The sequence below is a fragment of the Equus przewalskii genome, chromosome 5, assembly GCF_037783145.1.
Source record: "Equus przewalskii isolate Varuska chromosome 5, EquPr2, whole genome shotgun sequence".
Classification (NCBI taxonomy): Eukaryota; Metazoa; Chordata; class Mammalia; order Perissodactyla; family Equidae; genus Equus; species Equus przewalskii.
Genome location: NC_091835.1, coordinates 28,455,204 through 28,481,341, shown reverse-complemented (window position 1 = coordinate 28,481,341; position 26,138 = coordinate 28,455,204). Strand labels below are relative to the sequence as shown.

The 26,138-nt window shown below is 46.5% G+C and overlaps 1 protein-coding gene across 50 annotated transcripts in view; it reads right to left on the bottom strand.

The window, feature by feature from the left end:
• MICAL3 (microtubule associated monooxygenase, calponin and LIM domain containing 3) overlaps nt 1–26,138 on the bottom strand; it is a 199,541-nt gene that overhangs the window by 59,651 nt on the left and 113,752 nt on the right. For 29 of the 50 annotated variants that reach the window (XR_011539932.1, XR_011539933.1, XR_011539931.1 and 26 more), the window contains exons 20-24: nt 25,042–25,149; nt 22,461–22,568; nt 21,752–21,938; nt 12,489–12,577; nt 11,651–11,738 (exon numbers count right to left, since the gene is read on the bottom strand). Coding sequence is in view for 45 of the 50 variants with exons in the window: in XM_070618878.1 (XP_070474979.1) it covers nt 11,651–11,738; nt 12,489–12,577; nt 21,752–21,938; nt 22,461–22,568; nt 25,042–25,149 (580 nt within the window). In the remaining 5 variants the exon portion in view is untranslated. Of the gene's footprint in view, nt 1–7,240; nt 11,739–12,488; nt 12,578–21,751; nt 21,939–22,460; nt 22,569–25,041; nt 25,150–26,138 lie in introns of those variants that run through there. The other 21 variants (XM_070618916.1, XM_070618912.1, XM_070618904.1 and 18 more) reach the window with 4 other exon arrangements.

The following is a 26,138-nucleotide window of genomic DNA, read 5'->3' as shown; positions in this document are numbered from 1 at the left end:
GAAGGCTGACGGGACAGGAGGGCACTGAATGGACTCAGGAGAACCCTCTCTCAGGAGTGACGTGGCGGCATCAGCTGCAGTGGTGGCCACAGTTCTCTGGCCGCCCATAAAGCACCCATCCTTGCCCTGATTCTGGAAGAGGAAGTCAGACTCCTTCTCCTACAAATAGGTCATGAGGTCGCACTGAGGTCCCTGAGGGACAGGGCTTGCGGGTCAAACGAGCACAGATCCAGACAGTACCCAGGACTGCTGTGACCCTAGCTCTGCCCTAAGACAAAGCTAACTGACTCCTGCTTAGCCCTCTGACTTCTGGGTCATGAGTTGAAAATTCAGCTTAATGTAAACCCTGTCTGTGACTGTTTTTACTTGTGTTATGACAGTGAAGAGCCCCTGGGGTGTCACAGAAATAGGAGGTGACGTCATATCACATCCTTGCAGGCTGAGGAAAACGCAATGCCAAATTTAGCCAAGGCTTTGCAGTCTTAATCCTTCCAAAGAGCTGGCACGCAGTATAGGTCCTCTCCCCGCCCATTCTGTGGAAGACGAGAGAGGGCCTAGCCCTTCTCACTGTTCTGTTTCCCCAAATCTCTGCTGGTTAGGAATACACCCCAATGGGCCATAGTGTCCTAATCCCACAGGACGCACAGACCTGAGAGGGAGACCATCAGCCAGTGAGTAGAAATAATCCTAACTCACTCTCTCCTTGAGATCACTCTAGCATCTTCTGGAATCCCCACCAATGATAATCTTATTTGTTATTCCTGTAACGCTCTTAAATAAACAAGTTTCCATATATTTTAGCTTATTTGCTTTTTACAAAAATCTTATGAGGTAGAAAAGAACAGGTGGCATTTTTTCCATTTTATAACATGGGGAAACTGAGGCTCCGGGAACTTCATGACCAGAGATGGCAAGGATCATAGGCTGCAGAACTGGAACTCAAACATGCATCTTCTGTTTTCAATATCTGTGCTTGTTCCATTTAGACCCAGCTCAGTTCACTGAGGCTGTGGTCACAGAGGATGAGCACATTCTGGGGATGCAGGGACAATTCACTGCGGTACAGGAAAAAAACACTAGAATTTCTGTTAATTTATTTTTTAGCCCTGCCTTCTAGAATGTTTTGTAATTGTCTGCTAGCACACACAGTATTAGTATAGGGGAACCAACATGGAAGTAAGGATCCAAATGTTGGGAAGTGTGCGCTCACAACTTTAACAGGGGCAGCAGCAAGACTGAGAGACTGCTGTTGTCAAATGTCACTGTGGTTCTGCATCACTTTCATTATCCTCACTCACTTTCTTCATCTCCTACTGGGAACAACAAATTTGAGGTTAACTGCATGTCAATGTCACGTCTGTGCTTTTGATGTTAGTCTAGATCAGTGGTTGCAAACTGGGGTGATTTCTTTCCTTGGGTCATTCGGCAATGTTGAGACATTTTCAGCTGTCACAACTGAGGTAAGGGGTGTACTGATAGCTAACACGGAGAGGCCAGGGATATTGCCAAATATCCTACAATGCCTAGGACAGCCCTTCAAAACAAAAACCTCTCTCACCAAAATGTCAACAGTGCTGAGCTTGAGAAATCTGGCCTAGAAGTTATATCAAACTATTTCTAATCTCTCACCAAGAGGCCAACCAATTCATCAGACACTCTGACAGTGGCCTGATGGGACTCGGTGCATTGAAAGCACAGCCATGAGCTCAGGAAGCTTCATCTTGGTTGCCACGGTAAGACATCTTGACCAGTGGAAGTACAGTATGGGAAGGACCAACTGAGAACTGTGATGCTGAACAGACGATTTGGCTTGTTGTCCACAGAGAGGAAATCCAGGGAAGATGTTCACAGGCTGAGTGACAACCTCGTCCCAATGCCACACACTGAGCAAATACACAAGTCACTGCACGAGGCAGCTGGGCACTTCACCATCCATGGCACAGCTCCACTTACAAAGGATGGCTCTGCTCCTTCACTGCGATGTCACTCAAGGGCAACCTACACAACGCCCACCCCATTCACGTCTGTCTGCGTTTGAGCCCTACTAGGCCAAAGCAGGACCTAAGTAGACAAAAGATGAGTCTGATGAACTATTCTCCTCTCACCTACTTTTTCCTAGCTGGATGCTGGAAGTCTGCTGATGGAGGGAACAGCCCTGTGACATTACAGCAGGTCCTCTCACTAAACCTAGGGAGAAGACTAGACTTAAAGATACGACGTGGAAAAACAAAGCTTTCTCTCTGTGTTCTTAACTCTTCTTTTTTTCCATTATCCAAAAACGTCCTATTGGTGAGATCCAAGGGCTCCCTGTCACAGCATGCCTTTCCAAGGCTATGTTTGCACATGCTCAGGGGACTTCCCGAAAGCATTTCTGTGCCAGAACCAAATTTCATGCAACAGGGCAAAACCAAAACTGCTCATCTGGAATATCTACATTTAGCCCAAAGATTTAAAAGTAAGTCATTTCAAGGGTGAGGTGAACCCAAAGTGGCCCAAAGTTGGATAGATAAGAATTTCCACGTTTCTCTCCTGTTACAGGTGATTCTGCTCCAACTGTCAGTACAAAGAGATGTACAATCATCTCTCTCTTTCCTTACATCCAAAGGCCACTCAGGGCCAGGGCAGGTAACTTCTCATGTGGACTGTGAATGTAGTTACAAAGGCAGTAAGAGAATGGAAATGTCAGCTCAACCATCACTGGGCCTTTAAAAAGTAGAATGAAATGAGATGGCAGAGCAAGAAGATAAGCCAATGGATCTGTAAGTCAGAAGTGAGTAGACTTGGGGCCCAGAGAGCAACAGGAAACATCCCCTCGAACTATAAAACCCATCTCCTCCAGATTCTCGCTCTCTGCTCCTTACTCCAGTATCTTTCCAAAGACATGTTCCTAGCCCTGGGGTGACTGCCAAAGAAGTTGAGGGACATATATTTCCCAGGAATAATCGAATGCATACTCAGTGATTTATATGGGGCATTGTTGAAGCATATTAAAAAATATATTATTTGTGGAACTAAACACACCACTCTCTCCTCTTACCAAGTGTGGTCAGGCTGAGGGTGGAGAATGGGTGAAGGGAAGCTGCATGGCGCAGCAGGGACACAATGCTCTCAGGTCCTCTGTAGAGTCTGTCCCGACTCTGCATTGATCAGTTAGGTGGCCTCGATCAAGTCTGCCTCACCTCCCTGTGCCTGTTTCCCCATCTGCAAAATGACACCACCTCACAGGCTACTGCGAGGATTGAAGAGCAACGCCCACAAAGCACCCAGACCGGGCCTAGTTCACAGCAAGGGCTACATGTCAGTTACGATCGTTGTTGCTACCATGACCATGTGCCTTTCCAGGTTGTTTTCTGTAAGGTAGGATGACAAGGGCCACTATGGTAAATGAACCAGTATTAATCATATGGGACAAAATAACAGGAGTCAGCACACTTCAAGGTTTACTCCCTATTTTTATTTGAGGAAAAGACTTCAGCAGAGGAGGGGGCTCTCTTGGTTATAAATAGAGACGGCCCCTCGGCACGGTACTCTCAGCAGCATGGAGGACGGTCGCCAGCTCTCAGCAATAGAGCAAAGCCAACAGACTGCGGTCTCTCCTCCTGTAGCCCATGAACTTCCCTCACCCCAGGTACCCAGTGCCGCCTGCTCCTCTGGGGATTCAAAGCCTTCCATAAGGTTTCGACTGCCCTGGAGCCACCTTCCTTGCACCCTGTGTCCCAGTGTTACTGGGCCTCCACCAAGGCCCATGCCCTGAGAAAAGGGAGCCCAGATGACAGGCAGGCAGGCAGCTGGTTCACAGTAATTCACACGAGACTAAACTCTAGGAGAGAGTATTTGCTTTTCAAAGGAGAATCTACTAACCTAATTAGGTCTCTAGTTGGTAAAACAGTGGGAGGAAAATTTTGTAGCTGGTCTCTTTCCAACCTGGTCTTTCTAGATCCTAGTTTAGTTCTAGAAAACAGGGAAACAAGAATAAATAAGGTGTTATAATCCTATTATAATTGCTATCAGCTATTCCTCAGTTACCAGATTGAGTTCGGTCCAAGAAACCCACACAATGGTTTAGCTTCTTAGAGACAAACTCTTTTCCCTAAGGTCCCAGGTAGAGTCTACTTAATCACACTTTTAAGGTTTGAACTCTGAGCAGCTACCAAATACCAAGAGGACTACCCTCTCTGGCATTCACTTGCACAGTACTCCTGGCTGTAATAACCTTGAAAGAACACGAGAACTCAATGCAAACATATTTAGGCTTTAGCCAGTGAAACAGCCCTGATTTTGGTCATATAGTTGCTGAGGAAGACCAAAACCTGCTGCGCCCTGTGTTCTGGTGCCTTAGGTCCCCACCTGGGACCACCATCCTCAGCGACTGGATGCGGGCCTGCCTCTCTGCCAGGCTCCCGTCTCTTGGGGAGCAGGCTTTGATGGAGGCCCAGTAGCACTGGACACAGGCTTCAGGGAAGGTGGCTTTGGAATCTCAGAGAAGCAGGTGGCCCTGGGTGTAAGGGCCGTGAGTTCTTATGGTGACAGGTGTCACTTAATATAAAATAATTATGAAAGAACTACAATTCCAGGCAAGGACCTAGAAGAAATCAGACTACGCTATGAAATAATGGTGATAAAGTAGAAGGAATCCTGATATTTCAAAGAAGTACAGAATAAGGGGCTCAATCACTTAATAGGTATAGACAAGACAGTTTCACGCACAATGTGTAATTACAATGAGCTGGCTGGGTACAGAAAGAACAGAGGTAAAGAAAACATAAGAGGCCATTAGAAATTCTGACTCAATGGTAAGGATTTTTCTTGTAACTACCCTTGCATGGCCCCAAGAGAATCTGTTCTGTAGTACGGCAGAGCTGGGGCCCTGGACTCCCTTTCTGCTGAAATGTGTTCCAAAACTTCCCCTTGATGCTGACAAGGGCTCTGTGTGAGGGTATGAGCCTTCTTCACATGTTAGGGGCTCTCTGACTACACCTGTGCACACGTCTCATTCTGGGAGGAAAAGGACAACATAAAGGCAAGGTCAAGTTTAGTTAGCTTGAGTTAGGGTTTGTGTGCGGGCAGTGACTCAACCTCTTGCCCACTGTCCTTTTCAGAGGCCCACTGAAGTGCCTCAGATATATTCAGAAAATGTTAATAAAGTATGCAAAGCTATGTGGAAGTTGACCCACAGGAAGTAAAAGGGAGCCATTGTTCCCATGGCTGGTGAAACCTGGAAGTAATCAAAGGAGAGTCATATGTACATGCCTGGAGCCCTACCTCTCTCCCCTGGCATATGGAAGGTGTTTCTGCACAAAAGCCTACCCCACTCCAAGAACATAAGTGGTGAAGAGACATGGCGCAATTGTGAAGAAAGAGGTGTCAGCAGCCAACACACGGTTGGAACTGTGGGCAGTGATGAGAGAGGAACACACAGGCCTGTGGCCTAACCCAGCAGGAGCACCCGTCTGACTTCCCTCCCTCATTTTATTATGACTCATCTACTTGTTTGCACTTGATGGATGCTTGGCTGGATCAGAGTTGCAAGGTAAGGACTGGTTTTGGAGTCTCAATGAGGTTTTAAAGCTTCGCGGAAGTTTCTCCCTGAAATCCTGTGCCTGGCTATTATATTTAAGAGAGCCCCAAGTCAGTGTTCTTTTTTATATTTGTACCTCAGGGAGACACTTGTAGGACCTCGATCCTACAAAGCATCACCCTGCCCTATTTCTCAGTATGCAAACAGAGCGGCCTACTTTCAGTGCCTATAGTGCTTGCGCGTCTGCACCACAGGAGCCCTCCTAGGGAGTGTCTAAATTAGGGAATCGCCAGGGAATTTATGAGAATAAAGAGAAAGGATCTCAACAAGTTTCAGAAAGAAAGGAGACTCAAAGGGAATTCTCCAGGGTCTTCACAATGGGCGGCACAGAATCATGCCAGCTGTCACGACCTTCCTGTTAGATGTTGCAGTACACTGTTCTGAACAATGACGGCTCTCCTCTCCTCTATTACTGGGATAAGGGAAGGCAACAGCAGCAAAGGTTTAAAACTTGAAAATTATATACATTTATCTATTCATCCCTATCATTGATTCTTTGTCAATTTATTAATCACTGCTTACTATATCCCCACATCCCAATTCTTTTTCTACCAGCCTTTTGCAGGCACCAGAATACTGATTGACTTATTTCAGAGAAAGGGGAACAACAGACTATAAGCTTGGGAGATGGGGAATGAACAGGCCAAGGAGGCACTCAAACTCTCTGTTGGGATAAATTCTGAACCAGCAATGCTCTGAGGATTAAAATGAAACCAAAGACAGTGTTCTGGAAGAGCTGGAAGCCATGCAGGGACACAGATGCACCCTGTGGGGAGGAGTCTGGTTACTTAGAACGCCTGGAGAATCTGGCACTCTGTCGCTCCATCCTGTGGAGAAGCCCAAGAACTCTTCAAGCCCCAAGAGGGCTGCTTCAGAATAGAGTAGGCCAGCAACGCCTTGCTAACAACACACACCCGATTTCCTAGAGCTCAGCAGAAGCAGACATAGAGCCAAGTGCTCCCCCTGCCAAGTGCCCTCTTTTGGTCCAATTCAGCACCCAAGCTGGGCTGTGCCACTGTGGTCGGCATGCAGACACAGCACAGGAGGCCACCGCTGCTAAGGTCACAGCAGGGTCTGTGAGAAGAGGACAGGCTTAAGAGTGGCTAAGCAGAATTGGATACGCTAGCTCGGCATCCAGGTCACAGCAAAGACAGCATGGGAGGCACGTCAGCTGGGGAGGACAGAGCAAGAGCCTCCAATGTCACCAGGAGCAAGGTCAGCGCACCCTAGGCAAGAGCCTCAAGGTAGTGGAGACAAACGTTAACTGCCCCGGTTCCCAAGAACAGCCAGCTAGAGTCAGAGACAGGAGAACGGCAACTGGCCCCGCGGCCTGCGCCACATACGGGCTCAGCGTGGAGCTCCTGTCCCTCCATCTGCTCCGCACATGAGCTGACCGAATGTGGGGCACGGGGAGGTCCTCCTCACTCTCTTCCACCTGCAGCTGCTACAACGCAAAATGTCTCCCACCATGCCAACCCCGCTGAACAGGAGCCCCTCTGTTAATCTTATTCCAGGTATGAACACCCTGATTCCCCATCTTAATAATCTGCACTCTCTCCCTGACCCCACCCCAGAAGCGAGAGTCCCGAGGCACAACGGCCTGCAAGCCCCCTCCCACCCTCCAATCAGGAGAAAGGGAAGGAAAAGAAAAACTCAGAAACCTGCAGATTGTTTGGAATTTATTCTCTTAAATAAGAATAACATTTGTTAAAAGAAAATTAAAAGCACAACACCTTAGTTTCACAGTAACGGCAAAAACAAAGTTACACAATTAAATTAAAAAACTCACAAAGAAACACACCGAAAACTCACAACAGCACAGGTTAAAAACAAGGCAAAAACAAAGGCTTTAGGGAAGGCCCGAAGTGGACGGGTGGCGCGCCCTTGCACAGGCCATCCCCCTTGCTCTGGTTCCTCTGCACCACTGCCGTGGGGACCCGGCTTACTGCCTCCTCCCCCCACACTTGCCTTCACCCTAAGCTACAGGGCCCAGAAAAAAGGGAACCCCTTAATTCACTGCTCAGGCCTTCAAGGCCACGCTGAGGCCCCTTGTAGGAGGGACTAAACACTTCCACTGTCCCACACTGACACACCCGACACTCAGAGCCAGGGAAGGTGCAGGCACGGACCCAGGGGGGCCGACACTCACACCTGAGAGCAGAGCAGAGGGAGCTGAGGCGTCTGGCCCCCTATGGTAGTCCACGAGCGACAAAACCTGCTACGTAATCTGCTCTTGAACCAACTTCCTGAGGTTGGGAGTGTGTCCTTCTCAGTTTGAGATACCTACCCCCGAAGTCTCCCTCCACGGGGGTGCTGGGCTGCGCTGCCTCCTCCAAATCCCAGCAGAGCACCAGGCCAGGCCAGTGGCACGGCCCCCAAGGGAAGAGCTCCCCAAGAGTTTGTTTCCCAACAAATAAGAGGCTTTAGAAACAGCTTCATTCTTATTGTTGTTATTATTATTTAGGACATGATATATAAATACTATTTGTATATATGAAATTAACCCTATATAAATATATATGTGCATATATATAAGTATTCACAAATCATCAACTACGACTCTTGGGGCAGGGTTATAGAATTACGCTGGGTTTCCAAATTCTCTTTGCTCTACTAACAGGTTTTCCAAAACGCCTATAAGGGAAGAGGGTTTGGGAAGCAGCGAGAGGATTTCCTCACTTCCTCCTGACAGCTAGGAACCCTAGGATTGAATGGAATTCCTTGTACTGCATAGCTATTCTAGCTGGTGTGGGAAACGCCTGCACTTCTTAACGGCCCAGTCAGCATGCAAACTCTGGAACCTAATGGTGATCATGCAAGGGGCGTGATGGACAGGGAGCAGGCACCTGCCACTTGTTTCTCTGCTAGGCGACCTTTTAAGTTAAGATCGTCTTTTCCATAAGACCACAGACAACTGAAGTGTTTCCCTCATCCCATCCCCGTGGCCTGGACTAGAAGAAATGCTCTTCTGTTCCCTTGTTGTGCTATCCCATAGCCTTTATGCTTCACCTTTGGTTATATGAGATGTAAAGGGGATTCCTCTGGACAGAAAAAGGATCCAAAAAACCCGCAAATATCCCATTTGGAGATTTTCTTTGTCTGTTATTGTCCAGACTTTTCCTAAAGTCAGGGCAGGTACTAAGAAGCCAGAGTAGGAAAATAGGTGCTGGGCCCACTGACCTGTAGCCGTGAGTTTAAAAGCTTGGAAACAAAGCGTTTACAGACGTGGAGAACAGAAAAGAGGGTTTCTATACTGAAAGCACATTAGACACAAACCACTGTAAAGCCTGTGCCCCAAGCGCTAAAGGAGGCTGCGGCTCCAGATCAGGTGCTGGAGAAAGCACCGTGGAGCAGGCCCGGAGCAGCTTCTTTTAACTCATGAGTTTGTTTTTTTGGCAACAGCACTAATTTTGGCATAAGGGAAGAGAATATAAGGCAGAAGAGGGAAATGCCACAAAACACAGAGGCAGTGCAGAGCAGGAGCACAGGCGGCCCACACGCCAGCCACAGCCACAGCTTCCCTGACTCTGCCTCCGGGGGATGGGGCGCTGGGAGGTGGTTTGTTTAGACAGGGAGAATCAAGTGCATCCCTTACAGCTTCTTGTCTGGGGTCCAGCAAGGAGACACACCTGGATATCAGTTAATGGCTGCCATCTAATACACACATTCTGGAACCCTGAAACACCTGAGTTTTTCTGAAAGTTTTCAAAAGGAAATTCTAGCTAACCAATCAAAGCTTTAGTTTGGGATTTAAAGAAGCAAATCCCTTTCAAAGGCAAAAATTTCACGCCAACTATGAAATACTCCCCATAATTCTGTTCTTTTTCTAGACAGGCTGACAAAATCAGACCCCGCTGAGGGAAAGTGCTGGTGCTCTGGAGTGAGTGCAGACTCAGCCATAGTTTCTAAGAAGCTTCAGTCTCCAGAGGCGGATCCCGAATCCCACTGCTCCTAGGCTCTGGCCTTCCCACTGCCTCGAGGGGACCTTCAATGGGGGGGATAGCGCCTGCCTCTTTCATCTTAGGGGTTCAGGGGTGACCCTTCAGGACGCCGCATCGTGAACTCCTTTGCTAACACAGGCAAGTCACCTTCAGGATCAAGAGCCACGGGGACTGTCACACCTTTAGAGCTCTGACTCTTCCTTAGTTGTTCTGATTCTTGACCAACACTGCCAGCTCTCATCTTCTCTCCCTGCCTTGTAGAATATTATTCTCCTTCTCTAAGGAACCCTTCATTCTTTAGACCCCTAAAGACCTAATATCCATTATGCTTTCAAACTAGACAGTAAGAATGGCAAATGGAACCGGCTGGGAATGCGAACACACTCGGCTTGCTCAGAATGACCTGAACTTCACTGTGCTTAACTCTTTGTTAAGAACCCTATATCCAAAAAGAAACTTTAATTTCTTTGAGTTGTTTTATTGAGTAGCCAGGTTCCTTGGAAAAACCATCTCTGTGGAACAAGGCCCAGACAAACACAGTGGTGCTCCCACCTGGTCCAATGCACATCCTACGGTGCGAAGCCGAGCCTCTGTCCAGACCCCTTTGGTTATTTTTCTCTTCCAGCGCCTCCCCCTAGTGCTCTGAGAGTGCCCCCTGAAAATGTCAGCACTTCATGAGAAAGACAGATTGTAAAGGGTTCCAAGGCTAGAGGTTTCAAAGTCATTCGTAGCTTAAACATTGCTATAAAACATGGGTCTCACCTGTAGGGGACTTAAAGAGCGTCCCCAGACTGTAACAGGGCACACACAGCAGCAGGGGCCGAGTTCGCCTAGCTTGGCTGTGGTTGCTGTATCTCAGCCTAGATATCACAGCACCGCCAGCCTCTGGGCACATCCTCCTCTCCCAGAACTGGCACCATGGCTTCCACCGGTGCTTAGGCACGGGGAAAGAAGAAACTCTGGGAACCTCTTACTTGAAGGCCGAGTGGATAATTCTTCTCTTTTCCATGATGGAAATTCCACTAGCAACTCCTTCTCCATAGTTTCTGGCATTACCTGATAATCTTTATTTTTATAAGGTAATTTTTGGGAGTTTGTAAATGGCTGCTTGAGATATATTTTCTCTGAATGAGAGTAAACGTGTGACAAGCAGAAACACGGCCCTGTTGACTTCCTCTCTCACCTACACAGTGACCCTGGGCTGTGAACATCTGGGCTGTATTGAGGGCAGCAGGACCACCTAGCAGTTTGTGGAACTGTGGACACATCTCACAGGCTGGTTTAACATAAAGCAGAGAGAGGCAATTTTAAGGAGAAACACACAGTTCTTCACAACGAGCCTAGTGTCCATGAGCCTTTCCCAGTCCTGCCCCACTGAGGCCACAACAAATGTTTTTAGAGGTAGGGATGGTGTCATTCATGTCCTGACAAGGAAATGGTTAGTCAAAGTGGGACAAATTAGGGCTTGATCCTCTTTAGAAGTTCAAATGTCCCAAAGTGATCAGCACAAGGCATGTCCTTTAGCAGGGACAGGTCAAATAGAAGAACAGTGTCAGCTCATCGAGACACCTCAAGAGGGACTGGGATGCAAGAGTCTCAAGTGCAGATGAACACAAATCCAGATCACGGGGCCTTTTCACCATTCCCCATGCTCTGTCAAAGGAGTCTGAGACAAGGAACTACAGAAGGCCCTGCAACTCTGGATTCTCACTTGCATCAGTGATAAAAGCAGCCTGTTCTGAATTCCTGTTTACCTGGACGGGGCCTGGACCAGCCACCCGTGTGACTGATGGCTGTGGGCAGGTCCCAGGGCTACAGCAGTAATACTCTGAGACTCTGGACAGACGACACTGAAGCTCAGGGATACCGCTTACCAGACGGTGCCCCTACTGGCTCATGGTCTGCCAGTGAAACTCCCCTCTGATTTGTACCAGCACCTCCGACAGGCCATAGAGAAAGGGGACTCCGAATGCAAGCAGCTGGCACATGAAAAAGGAGTCCAAAGGGTTTTGGGCCACTTGGTGCCCAAGTGAAGAGATGTTGCTTTGGAGGCGCTGGCTCACCCCCTTGGCCGCGTCACAGAGGCTGAGAGAGTGACGTACCACCCAGCCAAACAAGGAAGTGAGGCTACCTGGAGTTCTCGCAGCAGGGCTGGTGATGGCGTTGGCCCGTCCATTTGCGTCTGCAGTGGGGCCATCCTGCAGGAGTCCTCTGGCCTCCTAAGAAAGTCCAGAGGAAAGAAAGAGTGACTCTGGCTGAAGCACGTGCTGGCCTGCTGCTCTCGCCAGTCACCAGGGCCACACTCCTCACAGAGTAGGTCTTTCTTTAAAACCCAGGGCACATTTTATGTGGAGGCACCAGGAGTCCAAATCTGGATCCCTGGTATACCCTTCCCCTCAAGCCCTCTGCAGGCCAGAGCAGCTTTGCCGGGAGCATTAGTTGGCCTGCACACCAACAAGGCGACAGCGTGTAGTGTGGGGAACACGCGGTTTATCCTGCCAAAGACAGACAGGTGGAGGAGCTGGTTACTCTCATTTTAAAAAGTAAGAAAGAAAAAGAGACCTTAGATCAGTAATTCACAGAATACACAAAGTTAAAGGAATTGGCAGGCAGAGCAGATTATTTACAGCCAAGTTTGCTTACAGGGTGTCCTTCTCTCAGAAAGATGCTTATTTACAAAGGCAAAAGTCTTCTTTGACATAGAGTGAGCAGAAGGGAGGGGCTGCCGTAGCCTCCCAAATCTGACTCAGGTGGTAGATGGAGCATTACCTCACAAAATGCAACATGAGACTATGCTTGAAAAGTTGGCTCATTCCCCAAACTGGACTGTAGCCATCTCTCAGGCCCTTCTCACTCTCAGGACAGGCGATTCAAGGCCATGCAGCATGCCCTGCCGGCCCCACCCGGAGCTGCCAACACCCTGAAATGGTGCCTGCTGTTGTCCCCACTTACAGATGGATTACCATTACCTTTCCAGACAGAGGAGCCAGTGCTGGTCTCTTCCTCTGGGCGGAGCCGGAGAGTCGGTAACAGTAGTGCGGTTTGCAGTAGAATTTACCTGCAGACATCAAGAGGCAGGGGAAAGGCAGTGAGCAAGACTCTGTAAGTCTGAGCTTGACTCCCTGGTCTTAGCACATTCCTATCCATCTCTCTGGCTGTCGGACGCTATCACCGCTGCCCCAGCCTCCCCCAGGCCCAGTCTCTAGTCCAGGGAGGCCAGGCTCTCCCTACAGACTTTGATTTCAGTTCTCCTCTCCCCTTTGCCTGGAGGGGTGGGGGTTTCCTTTGGGTATGTGAAGGCCATTGAGCCATCATCCAATCAGTGCGCAGAGTACAGATGTGGGGCTCACATGGCAGGGCCAGCAAACAAAGTGGCAGTGTGTGCAGAACAAAGATGTGGTCACATGAAAAGCTGGGAGTAGCATTTCTGGGGAAACCAAGAATGAATACAAGTGTGGGGTGTAGGCCTGGAGGCTGCAGGGGGTGGGGCAGCATTGAGCATTCACTCTGACAGGACCCCTCAGCCGTTCTTGTCTCCTGCAACCATCCACAGGCCGGCGCCCGTCACACGGCAGCTTATGGCCCCTTAGTGGGTCAAGATCAGCATTAAAAAACAAAACAAAACAAAACAAAATCCAGCAATGGACTATGAATAGAATGAAACGGAATAAAATAGAATAAAAAGCACTGGAGTGCATAGTTGCATAATCAGAGTTAAGTCTTATCTCCTACAACTTTTAGCTGTGTCTACATGTGTTTTTCTGGGTCCTAATGTAACATGTATTTCCTAACGCGTCTGTGGTAAGAACACTGATCTTGGTTTTTCCCATGACACTGGTAGTGGAATTCAGTCACATGGGGTCACTTTTTTGACTCTTTCTTTACTCCTACTTAAAAGCCCCAGCTTTTGAAAATTAAAGGACAGACTTGATGCACAAAGTGCTGGAATAGGAACAGTCCCACTCATCCTTCCCATCGGTAGACAGAGCTCCTTGACAACGAACTTTGCTGTTCTCAAGGTTAAAATAAGAGAATCTGATAATCAGAAAAATAATAGAAAAGATAACTGAAACTAAGGGTTTTCTTTTAACAGTACAAAATTCACAAACCTTTACCAGACTAATTCAGAAAAAAAGAGACAATTCAAATAAAATCAGGAGAGACATTACATCTGATACCAGAGAAATACAAATGATCACGAGAAACTATTATGAACAGTTATACACCAATAAAGTGGACAACTTAGAAGAAATGGATAAATTCCTAGACACATACAACCTACCAAGACTGAATTACTAAGAAATGGAAAATCTGAAACGACCAAAACTGAGTAAGGAGATTGAATTAGTAATCCAAACCCTCCCCCAAAAGAGAAAAGCCCAAAATCAGATGCGTCCACTGATGAATTCCACCAAACATTTAAAGAAGAATTAACAGAAATCATTCTCAAACTCTTCTAAAAAGCTGAACAGGAGGGAACATTACCAAACTTATTTTACAAGGTCAGCATTATCTCGATTCAAAAACCAGGTGAGGATGTTACAAGAAAAGAAAATTACTGACCACCATCTCTGATGAACATAAATGCAAAAATTCTCAACAAAATACTAGCAAACCAAATTCAACAGCACATTAAAAAGATCATTCACCATAATAAAGTGGGATTTATTCCTGAGATGCAAGTATGGTTCAACATACACAAATCAATAAATGTGAGACACCACATTAACAGAAAGAATTACACGATTATCTCAATAGATGCAGAAAAAGCATTTGACAAAGTACAACATCCTTTCATGATAAAAAACACTCAAAAAACTGTGTAGAGAAGGAACATACCTCAACACAGGAAAGGCCATATATGATACACTCACAGCCAACATCACACTCAATGATGAAAGTTTGAATGCTTTTCCTCTAAGATCAGGAACAAGACAAGGATGCCCACTCTCACCTCTCCTATTCAGCACAGTACCCTAAGTCCTAGTCAAAGCAATCAGGCAAGAAAAAAGAAAAGGCATCCAAATAGAAAAGAAAGAAGTAAAACTCTCTTTGTTTGCAGATGACATGATCTTATATATAGAAAATCCTAAATTCTCCACCAAAAAAATGCTAGAACTAATCAACAAATTTAGTAAAATTGCAGGGTACAAAGTCAACATACAGAAAACAGTTGTATTTCTATACATTACCAACAAAACATCTGAAAAAGAAATAAAGAAAACAATCCCATTCATGATAGCATCAAAAACAGTACAATACTTAGGAATAAATTTAACCAAGGAGGTGAAAGATCTGTACCCTGAAAACTATAAGATTTTGATGAAAGAAACTGAAGGAGACACAAATAAATGGAAAGGTAGCCCATGTTCATGGATCAGAAAAATTAATATTGTTAAAATGTCCATATTACCCAAAGCCATCTATAAATTCAATGTCATCTCTATCAAAATTCCAATGGTATTTTTCACAGAAATGGAAGAAACAATCCTAAAATTTGTACAAAAGACCCCAAATAGCCAAAGCAATCCTGAGGAAGAAGAACAAAGCCTAAAGCATCATACTTCCTAATTTAAAACTATACTGCAAAGCTACAGTCATCAAAACAGTATGGCACTGGAAAACAAAGCAGACACAAAGACCAATGGAACAGAACTGAGAGCCCAGTTCTATATAAACCTCTCTGTATAAGGTCAACTAATATTTGACAAGGTAGCCAAGAATACTTAATGGAGAAATGATAGTCTCTTCAATAAATGGTTTTGGGTAAACTAGATAACAACGTGTAGAAGAATGAAATTGGGCTCTTATCTTACACCACTCACAAAAATTAACTAGAAATGGATTAAAAACTTAAATGTAAGACCTGAAACTGTAAAACTTTCACAAGAAAATAGGGGAAAAGGTCCTTAAATGGGTTTTGGCAGTTATTTCCCAGATTTGACACCTAAAGCACAAGCAACAAAAGCAAAACATAAACAAGTGGGACTACATTAAACTTAAAAGCTTCTGCACAGCTAAAGAAACCATCAGCAAAATGAAAAGGCAGCTATAGAACTGGAGAAAACATTTGCAAATCATAAATCTGATAAGGGGTTAATATCCAAAATATATCAAGAATTTTATACAACTCAATAGCAAAAAAACGAGCAACCAAATTAAAAAATGGGCATAGGAACTGAAAACACAGTTTTCCAAAAAAGACATACAAATGGCCAACTGGTAGATGAAAAGCTGCTCAACATCACTAGTCATAAGGAAACACAAATAAAAGCCACAAGGAGATATCACCTCACACCTGTCAGAATGGCTGTTATCAAAAAGACAAGAGATAGGGGCCAGCCCGGGGTTCACAGGCCCGGATCCCAGGCATGGACCTAGCACCACTCATCAAGCCATGCTATGGCGGCATCCCACATAAAATATAGGAAGACTGGCACAGATGTCAGCTCAAGGCCAACCATCCTCACACACACATACACACACAAGAGATGAGATAAGTGTTGATGAGGATGTAGAGAAAAAGGAACCCTTGTGCACTGTTGGTGGGAATGTAAATTGGTACAGCCACTACGGAAAATAGTATGAAGTTTCCTCAAAATTACAAATAGAACTAGCAATCCCACTTCTGGGTATATATCCAAAGAAACTGAAATCAGGATCTCATAGAGATATCTGTGCTCCCATGTTCACTGCAGCATTACTCACAACAGCCAAGATATGGAAATAAGCGTCCATCAACAGATGAATGGATAAAGCAGATGTGGTATATATACATATATGTATGTATATATACAATGGACTATTATTCAGCTATGAGATAGAAGGAAATCCTGCTACTTGGATGGACCTTGAGGGCATTATGCTAAGTGAAATAAGTCAGAGACAAATATTGTATGATACCACTTATATGTGGAATGTAAAAAAGACAAACTCAGAGTAACAGAGAGTAAAGTGGTGATTACTAGGGGTTGAAGGGTGGGGAATAATGGGGAGATACTGGTCACAGGGTACAAACTTCTGGTTATAAGATTATCAGGTTTGGTGATCTAACCTACAGCATGGTGATTATACCTAATAATACTGTATCATATACTTGAATGTTGCTAAGAGAGTGGATCTTAAATGTTCCCACCACAAAAAAAGAATTAGTAACTAAGTGACAGGATGGAGGTGGTAGCTAACACTATGATGGTAAGCATTTTACAATTTATAAATGCATCAAATCAATACTTGTAATACCTTACACTGATACAATGTTATGTGTCAATTATATCTCGATAAAGCTGAGAAAAAAGGGAAAACAAACAAACAAAAAGTAGGACCTAAAAGACAAAGGAAATAAAGATGAGATGGCATTCCTCCTTTTCCCTTCACCTGGATCTGATTATATCTTTCTTCTTTTACTTCAAAGTAACTGACTTCTGTTTTTCTTTTACCTGCACTCCCCCCCACTCCCAATGCTGAATAAATCTTTTAGAGAAATATTGTTTATGGATTTCCATAATTTCAAATAATATTCATACACACAGTATGTTTTCTGAAACAGAGCTTCCCATTAGCTACTGGCACTTAACGAGAACTCAGAGACACTGTATCTATTGTCAGGAGCACTGACAGCCACAGGACCACCAACCTCACTGCTCATTTCTCTATGAGGGGAGTCGAGTCACGGGTAATTTTCTTCAGCTTGGACACAACTTCCTTTTACAATCTGTAATAAACCATTTCACTTTTGTGAATTTTCACCAAGATAAAATGTAATTAGGACAAGACAAAATGTATTAGAACTTGGATCATGTACTACTTTTCTGTGTATTTTATGTCTCATTCTTTAAGGAATACTCCTCCCTCCTCCACTTGATTCTGATGGGGCTATCAACCATGTGGCAGCCTGCCACCACCCACTGCAGAAGTGGATATGTCACCCAGACTGGTCAGTCAGGCTGACCACAGCCATCCTGGGGGTTCTTATGGATGGTGAGAGAGAAGGGGCAGCCCTTCTCTGAGATTGCTATCTGGAAGGAAGACATAAATCTAATGCTTAAACTTTAATCTACTACTTATAACCAAGAGTCTTGTTTATTAGAGTATTAGACAACCAGTTATACTTACTTTCATTCCATTCTTCTATTGTTTGCTGCATTAATTTGTGTTTTTCTACTAAAGTACAATCCTAGATTTAAAAATACAACTCAAGAGGCTAATCTATCAGGGAATCCTCATAGAATTCTGCTATGGTATCCTAAATCAATAAAGAAAAGAGGTTTAGGGGCCAGCCTGTGGCATAGTGGTTAAGTTTGCATGCTCTGCTTCGGTGGTTCAGGGTTCACTGGTTGGGATCCCGGGTGCAGACCTACACACCACTTGTCAAGCCATGCTGTGGCAGGTGTCTCATATATAAAGTAGAGGAAGATGGGCACAGATGTTAGCTTAGGGCCAGTCCTCCTCAGCAAAAAGATGAGGATTGGTGGTGGACGTTAGCTCAGGGCTAATCTTCCTCAAAAAAAAATAAGAAGAAAAGAAATTTAGGTTTCAAAAACAAGTCCCACAAGACTTACCAAAAGGTAATTTTCAAGAAAATTCCAAAGAATTGTTTTCTCTAGGAAAACAGTACAACATGACAGAAAGAAGATGAGCATTGAAGTCAGATCTCAGTTTAAATACCGTTTCAACTACTCAATAGCTATGTGAATTATTTAGCCTCTTCAAACACGTTTGCTTATGTAGAATATGAAGATAATACTTGTCTCAGAGCTTGAGACAAGGAAATGAGAGATCCTATGTCATATAGTTTAGGTGCTCAATTAATTTATCTCCTCATACTCCTTCCCAAACTCAACCTGGTGGTACTTTTTGCTTCTTAGATGAGTAACAAAAAGAGCTAATTTTTATCTAAAATTTACCATGTGCCAGACACTATAATAACTGCTTTACATCTATCTACTCATTTAATCCTCAAAACCCAACGAGACCAGGACTGCCGTTACCTACCTTTTTCCGGTTGAGGCACAGAAAGGGTAAGCAACCTGCCCAAAGTGTCACACACTCAGGAATCTCAGGCAGGATCTGACCCTAGGAAGTCCCCCAGAGTCTACACTTCCACTGTGGTGCCTGTCTCAATAAACACAGGCATGGCATGTTGTAAACTACGAATTATGGGTGATTTGGTCAAGTCACTGATCTCAGATCTAAATAAATTAAGGAACCGTGATAATTAAATATGGGAGTGACTGGAAAGGGAAATTTGAGAACATGAATGGCTAAAGGGCAAGCCTCCAGTAAACTGGGCCACATATTCATTCATTCAGCAACTCCCGAGTGCCAGGGGACGACAGCTACTAATCCAAACACCGAGAAGGCTCCATCAGGAAGACAGACTAGTCTCTGCTCTGATGGAGCACAGGATGCGTGGATAAGGATGAGGCAGCAGTGAGCACTGCAGACCAGGAGGTCTGCGAACACCCCTCTGAAGGAGGACCATGAAAGTGGAGATGCAAATGACAAGAAGCCCATCCTGCGAAGATTAGGGGGAAGTGCATTCTAGGAGAGGAGACAGCTAGCACCAAGTCCTTAGGTGGCAACGGCCTAATCATGTTTATGGAAGGGAAAAGAGGCCAGTGTGGCAGGAGTACAGTGAGCGAGGGGACAGCTGAGAGCAGAGAAGCTGGAGATGCCGGCTGGGGCAGATACGCGAAGCTCTCAGCCCAGGAGGACTGGGATGGTATCTCTACTGCAGTGGGCAGTAAGGTACAAAGCAAGAGACTGGTAAGATCTGATTTACATTCATTTAAGATCCCTTGGGTTGCTCTGTGGAAGCAGACTGTAGGGGCAGTGGTGGAGGCAGGGACACCAGTGGGCAGGGTGGTGCTGGCAGAGACAGACAGCAGTGGACGGTTTCAGGCTTGTCTCTACCGAAGGCAGCCCTTCACAGCCACCTCAGCAGGTTTCACAGTGAAGACCTGACAGACTGATTTAGAGTCTTTGTCTTAAGAATTGACAGCAGTCAAAAATAAGCTAGTATCTGGCAAGGGAAAGAGTAGCATAGTTTTAGAGCAGACTATATCCTTTTGAAAGAGCTGAAGGGAAGAATAAACAGGGACAACGGTAAAACATGGGTATTTCCCTGAAGCGTATGATCCTCAATTCACCAGTTTGGAGGCGACATGGGCCCAGAGTCACTAATGCCAGAACATCTGACCTGGACGGGATCTCAGAGGTTATTTAGTGCAAACCAGCACTTACTAGTTGTGTGAACTTGGAGAAGCAACCTACAACTTCTCTGAATTCAGTTTCCTGATTTGTAAAATTACAATCATAAAACTAGCTCCCTTCTGGGGCTGTGGTGAGGACGAAACAGCACTGCATGTGTTAAAGGGCCGCACACACTGCCTCAGTGATCTCCTCTCTCCTCAGCCACAACTTCCCCGGCTTTTCTTCTCTTATCTGAGGCTCCTCAGTTAGCTTTCCGAATCACACAGTAAATTCCATTCTTTTCTCCAGTTCACCTCTCCTTTGACGAGAGGCTGAGCTGATGAAAAGTTCACCTGGGTTAAAATTTGGGGAGCTGGTTTAGACCCCTTATCCTCTGCCCCAGTGTTAAAAACAGCACACTCACCAGGCTGGCCTACCTTGTCCTGTCCTAACATCATGGTCATTACCATCTGAGCTCCTGTCGTCCTCACCTGGTATGCCACCTCTTCCCTCTACTTCTTAGCCACTTCATGAACTTCTCTCTCAGAGTCTAGCCTAAGGTCAGTTAAATCAATATTAATGGTTATTGAGCCTCATTGATTTCTACCTACTCTGAACTTCTGTAAAGTTATAATTTGTACTGTGTGACTTAGCCCTTAATCACATATTCTTACATTGTCTGTTGTTGCTTCATGTGCCCTTGTCTTATCATTTCAATCAGAATGCAAGCTCCCTGAGGCACATTTTACACTTCATCTGTATCCTCAAGAGCATGTGGCAAAGATGAGCACACAATCTATGGGCGGAAATACTTGTGGGTCAATTGGCTGGACCTTGAGGGATCTTCTTTCCAGGCACATCTCATAGTAAAAGGCTAACTAAAATACCCAGAGCATGAAGGACAGTTAAAGACATCAGGTGGGCTCCATCAGTTGGCTTCGCCAACGCCTATCCTTGGAGATGGAAGGCATTATCCAAACAGCAGGTGTGTGTTAACGGTGGAACCAGAAATGTGATATCCAACAACACACCCTCCTTATCTAGGCAACTGTCTTAGTCCTTCCCTCACTGACGTAACAAGAGGACCAGGCGCCATAATGGTTAGAGTTGGCTTCACTTGGTTCACGACTCCAGCTCCTTTCTTGCTTCTTCTCACAGAGCTGTCTGTTTGTTCACCATTAGGAGTGCCTGAAGTGACTCCTTCCTGATTGCATGGTGCCCTCTCCAGTATGACATCACCTCACAGTCTCCTCGGTTATGAAACTGCCTATCCGTATAATGGACATGATGTGGCCCTGTGAGGATTTACTTCCCTCGTGACTTTTGAGTCAGTAAGACTGCCTGCCTCTCATGAAGTTCCTTCAGCATCCTCCTGTAGGACTGGGTGTAGGAATCATCAATGTCTTTGGTGACCTTCTTCAATTAATCTTAAAGCGTCTTTAGATGGTAGGCATGCCAGCCTGCCTCAGTCTGTCTCTCTATTGGGCTTTGTTATCGGTTTGCTAACTCTCTCCCTTCTGCCCTGTCAAGGTCTTTCCACTATAAAAACAACACATGTGACAAAAGGCCAGGGCTCGAACAACACAGTAAATTAGATTTAGGCCCTGTGCAATGAACTTTCAGCTCATCAGAAAGATGCTGGTGCCAGAGAGGTGGTGACACCGGGCAGAATCCAGCCATTTCAGGAGAAAAGGCCTGAGAACTCGGCATGGGACCTAGTTTCAACTTGTTGTCATTGACCTTAGGCAAGAAATGGGACTTCTACAGGCCTGTGATTTCCCTTCTCTAAAGTAAAGACAGCAAAGACCCATCCTCATGGTGTCCGGGCTGTCTTAGGAGCCCACCGTGAGGGAAGCAAGCCAGCGTCCGTGAAGCCGGGGAAAAGGCCGAGGGGACCCGCCATTGCCGTCACCAGCACCACCGTGGCGGACGGCGCTGGAACGGCCCGCGGCTCTGGGGACCACTTCTAAGGCAGAGTCTTAGAAGAACGTCAGAGAGGCAGGCGGCGGGCCGAGCGCGGGGCCGGGCGCCGACTCACCGGCCGCGGCGTCGTAGGCGTAGGCCGACAGGCGCAGCGTGGCGGCGCAGTGCTCGCACTGGAAGCAGCTCCGGTGGAAGAACTTGCCCTCGGCGCTCAGCCTCTCCATCACGTAGACTCGCTTCTGGCAAAAATAGCACGTGTCGCTGCCTCCCAGGTTCTGCGGGAACTCCTTCTTCACGGAGCCCTGCGGGCGGGGGGCGGGCGGTGAGGGCGGCGCCCGGGGCCCCTGCGCAGCCCCGACCCTCGCGGAGCCCGCCGGGTGGCCGCCGGCTCTGGCGCCCCCGGGAGCAGCGCGCCACTGCGGGCTGCTGCCCCACCGCCCACACAGCGCTTGGCATGAGGTGTTAATCAACAGCCAAGAGGAAACCCAAGTCCCTTTCACAGAATTTCCCAACAATCAAACCAAATCATTTTGGCAGAAGTCTATCTTGAAGGTAGCATAAAAATGTATACTCAGTGTTCACGTGGTTCTGCATGGATGTGGGTCCCCTGGACTCTGGAGCAATCACTTTTAGAGAATCCACACAACATTCTAAACAACTACTTCAGTCCTAGAAATTCAGTTACAATCAGACAATCTCAAAAAACATGACCACCACATGGCATATATCAGCTATATTTGTTACTAAGCTACTTAGAACAAACCGGGTTTGTTTATCACAGCTGTGTGCTATCTAGACAGACAGTGCCTCAGTACATCTCTTACCAGTTCCTTCTTGTCTAGAAGGGTTTTGGGCTGTTCTTTCCTTTGAAGCTGATTGGCTATCTGCTCAGCCAATGAGCTCACTCCGCCCGTGTACATCTTTATATACTTCTATTGGTTGGAGATTATAAAATGACCAGAATGAAGGGAAATGAGAAGGGAAAAAAATAAATAAATTAAGAAGACAGGAAAAAAAATCTTTGAAAGGCATAAAATGAATCAAGGTGCAGCAGCAAACCATGCCAACACAGTGCCCACAAGCAGGGAAACTTGGTGGTAAGAAAAGAGGTGTCAGTGTCCACACACAGGGATCAGCAGAGGGAGGAACAAGAGCTGCAGGAATCAAGTTCAGGGCGGGAACTCAGTCTTTCACATCTTCTTGGAATATATAGTGCAGGGCAATGCGGAGGTGGGAAGACAGGATGCACACAAATATGGAGGAGAGTAAGAAGGGCCTACAGCCCAGTGACTCAAATTACATCTACAGAATTCAAGAGGAACAACTCCCATCCAGGCAGTGGATACCAGATTGACAGCATGTCTCAAGGGTCTGGGAGAGGGCTTGGGAAGTTGCTTCCTCATTTAGAGAAAAACCAAACTCACTCTTGCAAAGGCTGACTCTCCCCTTGGGTGACAGATGCCCACAGCCTAGTATAACTTGTGACGGTCTCCCTCCTCAGGATTAATGCTTCCCTCAAAACCACTGTCACACGCATCCAACATTCCTGAGCTTTATCTGGAGGAAGCCTTCTCATGCCCCTCTCCCTGTCGATATTTATGTGTCTACCCAGGCACTGAGGTCAAAGCCTTCCAGACCGGGCTGGGCACCTCAGACACCGCACAGCCATGTTGCTTAGCTGAGTCCTGGGAAGTCAGAATGTGTTTCTAGTCCAGGAGGGATTATTTTTTACAGGTTGAAAAAAGATAAAAGACAAAACCCAACCAACTCAATCCTCTTCCTGGCAATGTTGAAGAAGTAGCAGGAGGAAACCACCAAATTCCAATCGCAAGCCTTCCTGCTAGGCAGCCCGGCTTTGAGCCTGTCCCCAGGGAATGAGGTCAAAGTTGCTGGTGGCCCTTCAGAGTCCATGTCCAGGTCAGCCTTCTGGGTGGAGGTGGCCAGGACACCTAGCACGTGTAATACTCCTCTCATGAACTGTGTGGAGCAAGGGAGCTGCCTGCCAGTGCGAGGAGCCCTGGCTCTAATTCCGACTCAAACACACCAGGGACAGTTGTCCTGGGGTGTCCGCAACGCTGTTAGGAAGTGGTTTGAGTAGACAGACACACAGGGAATTGCTGGCCTGAGCAATGGCTTGCTCTGGGCCAGGACAAACAAGAGAAGTGCTCTGGGGTACACTAACCCGATGTAAACATGAGAACCACAGAAGCACAAACAAGCAAACAATCCCCCAGGTTCAGCTGGAACCGAGGAGCCAATTTTATTTTTTGATTTAAAATAAGGAGATTTCCAAGGATTGGTGCAATTTGCCCATTAACTCCACAGCGTATACTCATTAGTGGTCAAGAAAAACAAGTCGCTCTTAGATTAAACATTCTTTAAGTTAGAGATATTAGGGAAGCTTAGGCCTGGAGCAGACAGATACCAGGCAGAGCTGAACAGATCCTTCAATAGCTGACACAGAGGGAGCAGAAAATTGCGCTTCTGTCATTCCACAGCAGACAAGCGAGAGCGTGAACCAGGTGTCAAGCCCAAGACGGAAACACTGAGCAGGATCGGGGTCCTCACGGCTCAGCCAGGACCCTTTTCTCCCACCAGAAACCAGCACCCGCAGCAGTTGCAACCCAGGGCTGCTGCGTGCAAAGGTATTGTCACATTTAGTTCTCTGCGATGTGGCAATACTGACAAGCATCCCCTCCAGAGAAGTGGAGACGCAAGTACGATTTGTTTCTGGCATGAAGAGCAGATGGCTCCCTTCTCCCGCTCTTACACAGCGGAAACGGAGCAATCGCTGGACTTACTGTGTCACACACGACATACACATCTGCCCCCACACACACGCGTAGTCTGGTGCTATCTCAAGAAGAGGAAACGTACACAGAAGGGCAAAAAGACCCTCTAATCTCTCTGTAAACTACTCTGCTACTCTGCAGCTGGATCAGCTCGACTGCAGAAAGCAGCAGGGTTCATTCCTTAAAGGACTACGGTTTAAGAGGCAGCTGGCATACTGTCTACTCACCATTCCACTTAAGAGATTTAATTATACTATGACTCATATTTTATACCCATATAAATATGAAGAGCTTTGGAGTTCAAAAAGTTAACGGCTGAAAAATGTTTTACATTATTTGGTATAGTTGACATACAATGAAAGTGAGCTTACGTCGACAGAATTTGATGCAATGAAAGCTAGCAGCCTCTTTAACTTTTGGTGTATGCCTACAGACCTCAAATGCTAGAGAGACACAGACACAGACACACAGACACACACACAACCGGATTCCTACAGGAGAGAGCCAAAGTTAAGGGCTCTGCAATCTCCCTTGGGCCAGATGACATCTGTGGAGGTGAAGTGAGCAGAGGCTGAAGAGGACACACATCTGTGCCAAGTCCCGGCCGTGCTACCTGTCGGAGGGAGTCAGAGGAGGGAGAGGCGGGGCGGTTGGAAGAGCGGAGACTAAGAGAAAGCTCCCACTGGTCAACAAAAAATCGACGAGAAGGTTCAGGCTCTGGCTATAAAATACAAGATGGAGAAAAAAAAATCAAAAGAAATATTAAATAAAAAGTTACACACTGACCTGAACATAAGGAATTTGGCAGTTTTAGACCCTTTTACTTTAGACCTTCATCTAAATAACAGATGTAGTAAGAAATAATCTTTGCTCCCAGAAGCACATATGGCTCATTCAAAGCTTCCTCTCTGCTTTGGGCTCGCGCTTCCCTCATGCTTACATGGAGGCTGCTCTGGCACGTGGCCACTGTAGCTGTGGGCCACCTCTGAAAGCCTTGTGTTCTCTGACTCCATCCACCCTCAGGGGATAATGCTGCCAGCCAGGAGGTGGCGGAGGGCAGAAGCTGTGTCCTGCTCACACACGTGCCCTTTGTGCTCTGCAGAGCCCCTCACGTGGCCTGAGCTTGGATTTCTCCTGGGCAGAAGGAGAGTCTACCATCTTATCACTCTGCTAGCCTTACAAATAGTGGACAATAGAGACAGCAAATCTAGAGTGAAGCTCGCTTTTTCTACTTAAAGGCCAGGAATGTGGCTTCTCCTCCTCCTGTTGCTAGTGCTGGAGAAATTCTGCTTGCCAAGGAGCCAGCCAAATACCAGCAACGATCAGGAGAAAAGACTTGAGACCCTCAAGTCCTCTGCAGACTGCATGCAGTCTGGGCCAGGGTCCTCCTCAGTGGTGGGCTCATGCACCCAGGAACCCTCCAGTCCCCAGAGAGTGAGAAGGTGGCTGAGAGCTCTGGAAAGCAATAACTGCTTAGTTTCCTGCCAGGTTCAGGTGAAATATTTGCAGGGTGGAGGGAAGAGGCACTGCCATGGTAACGAGAAGCTCTCTGTCCCTCCAGCTCCTTGCAGATCTATAGCACCCCTATTCAGCCCACAGTAACTTCACAGCTGCGAGGGTGTACCATATGCAGCGCCACCAATCCCTGCTCCAGACGCTGGCTGCTCACTGCCCTTAGCTCAGCACTCAGGGCGGGCTCAGCAACACAGG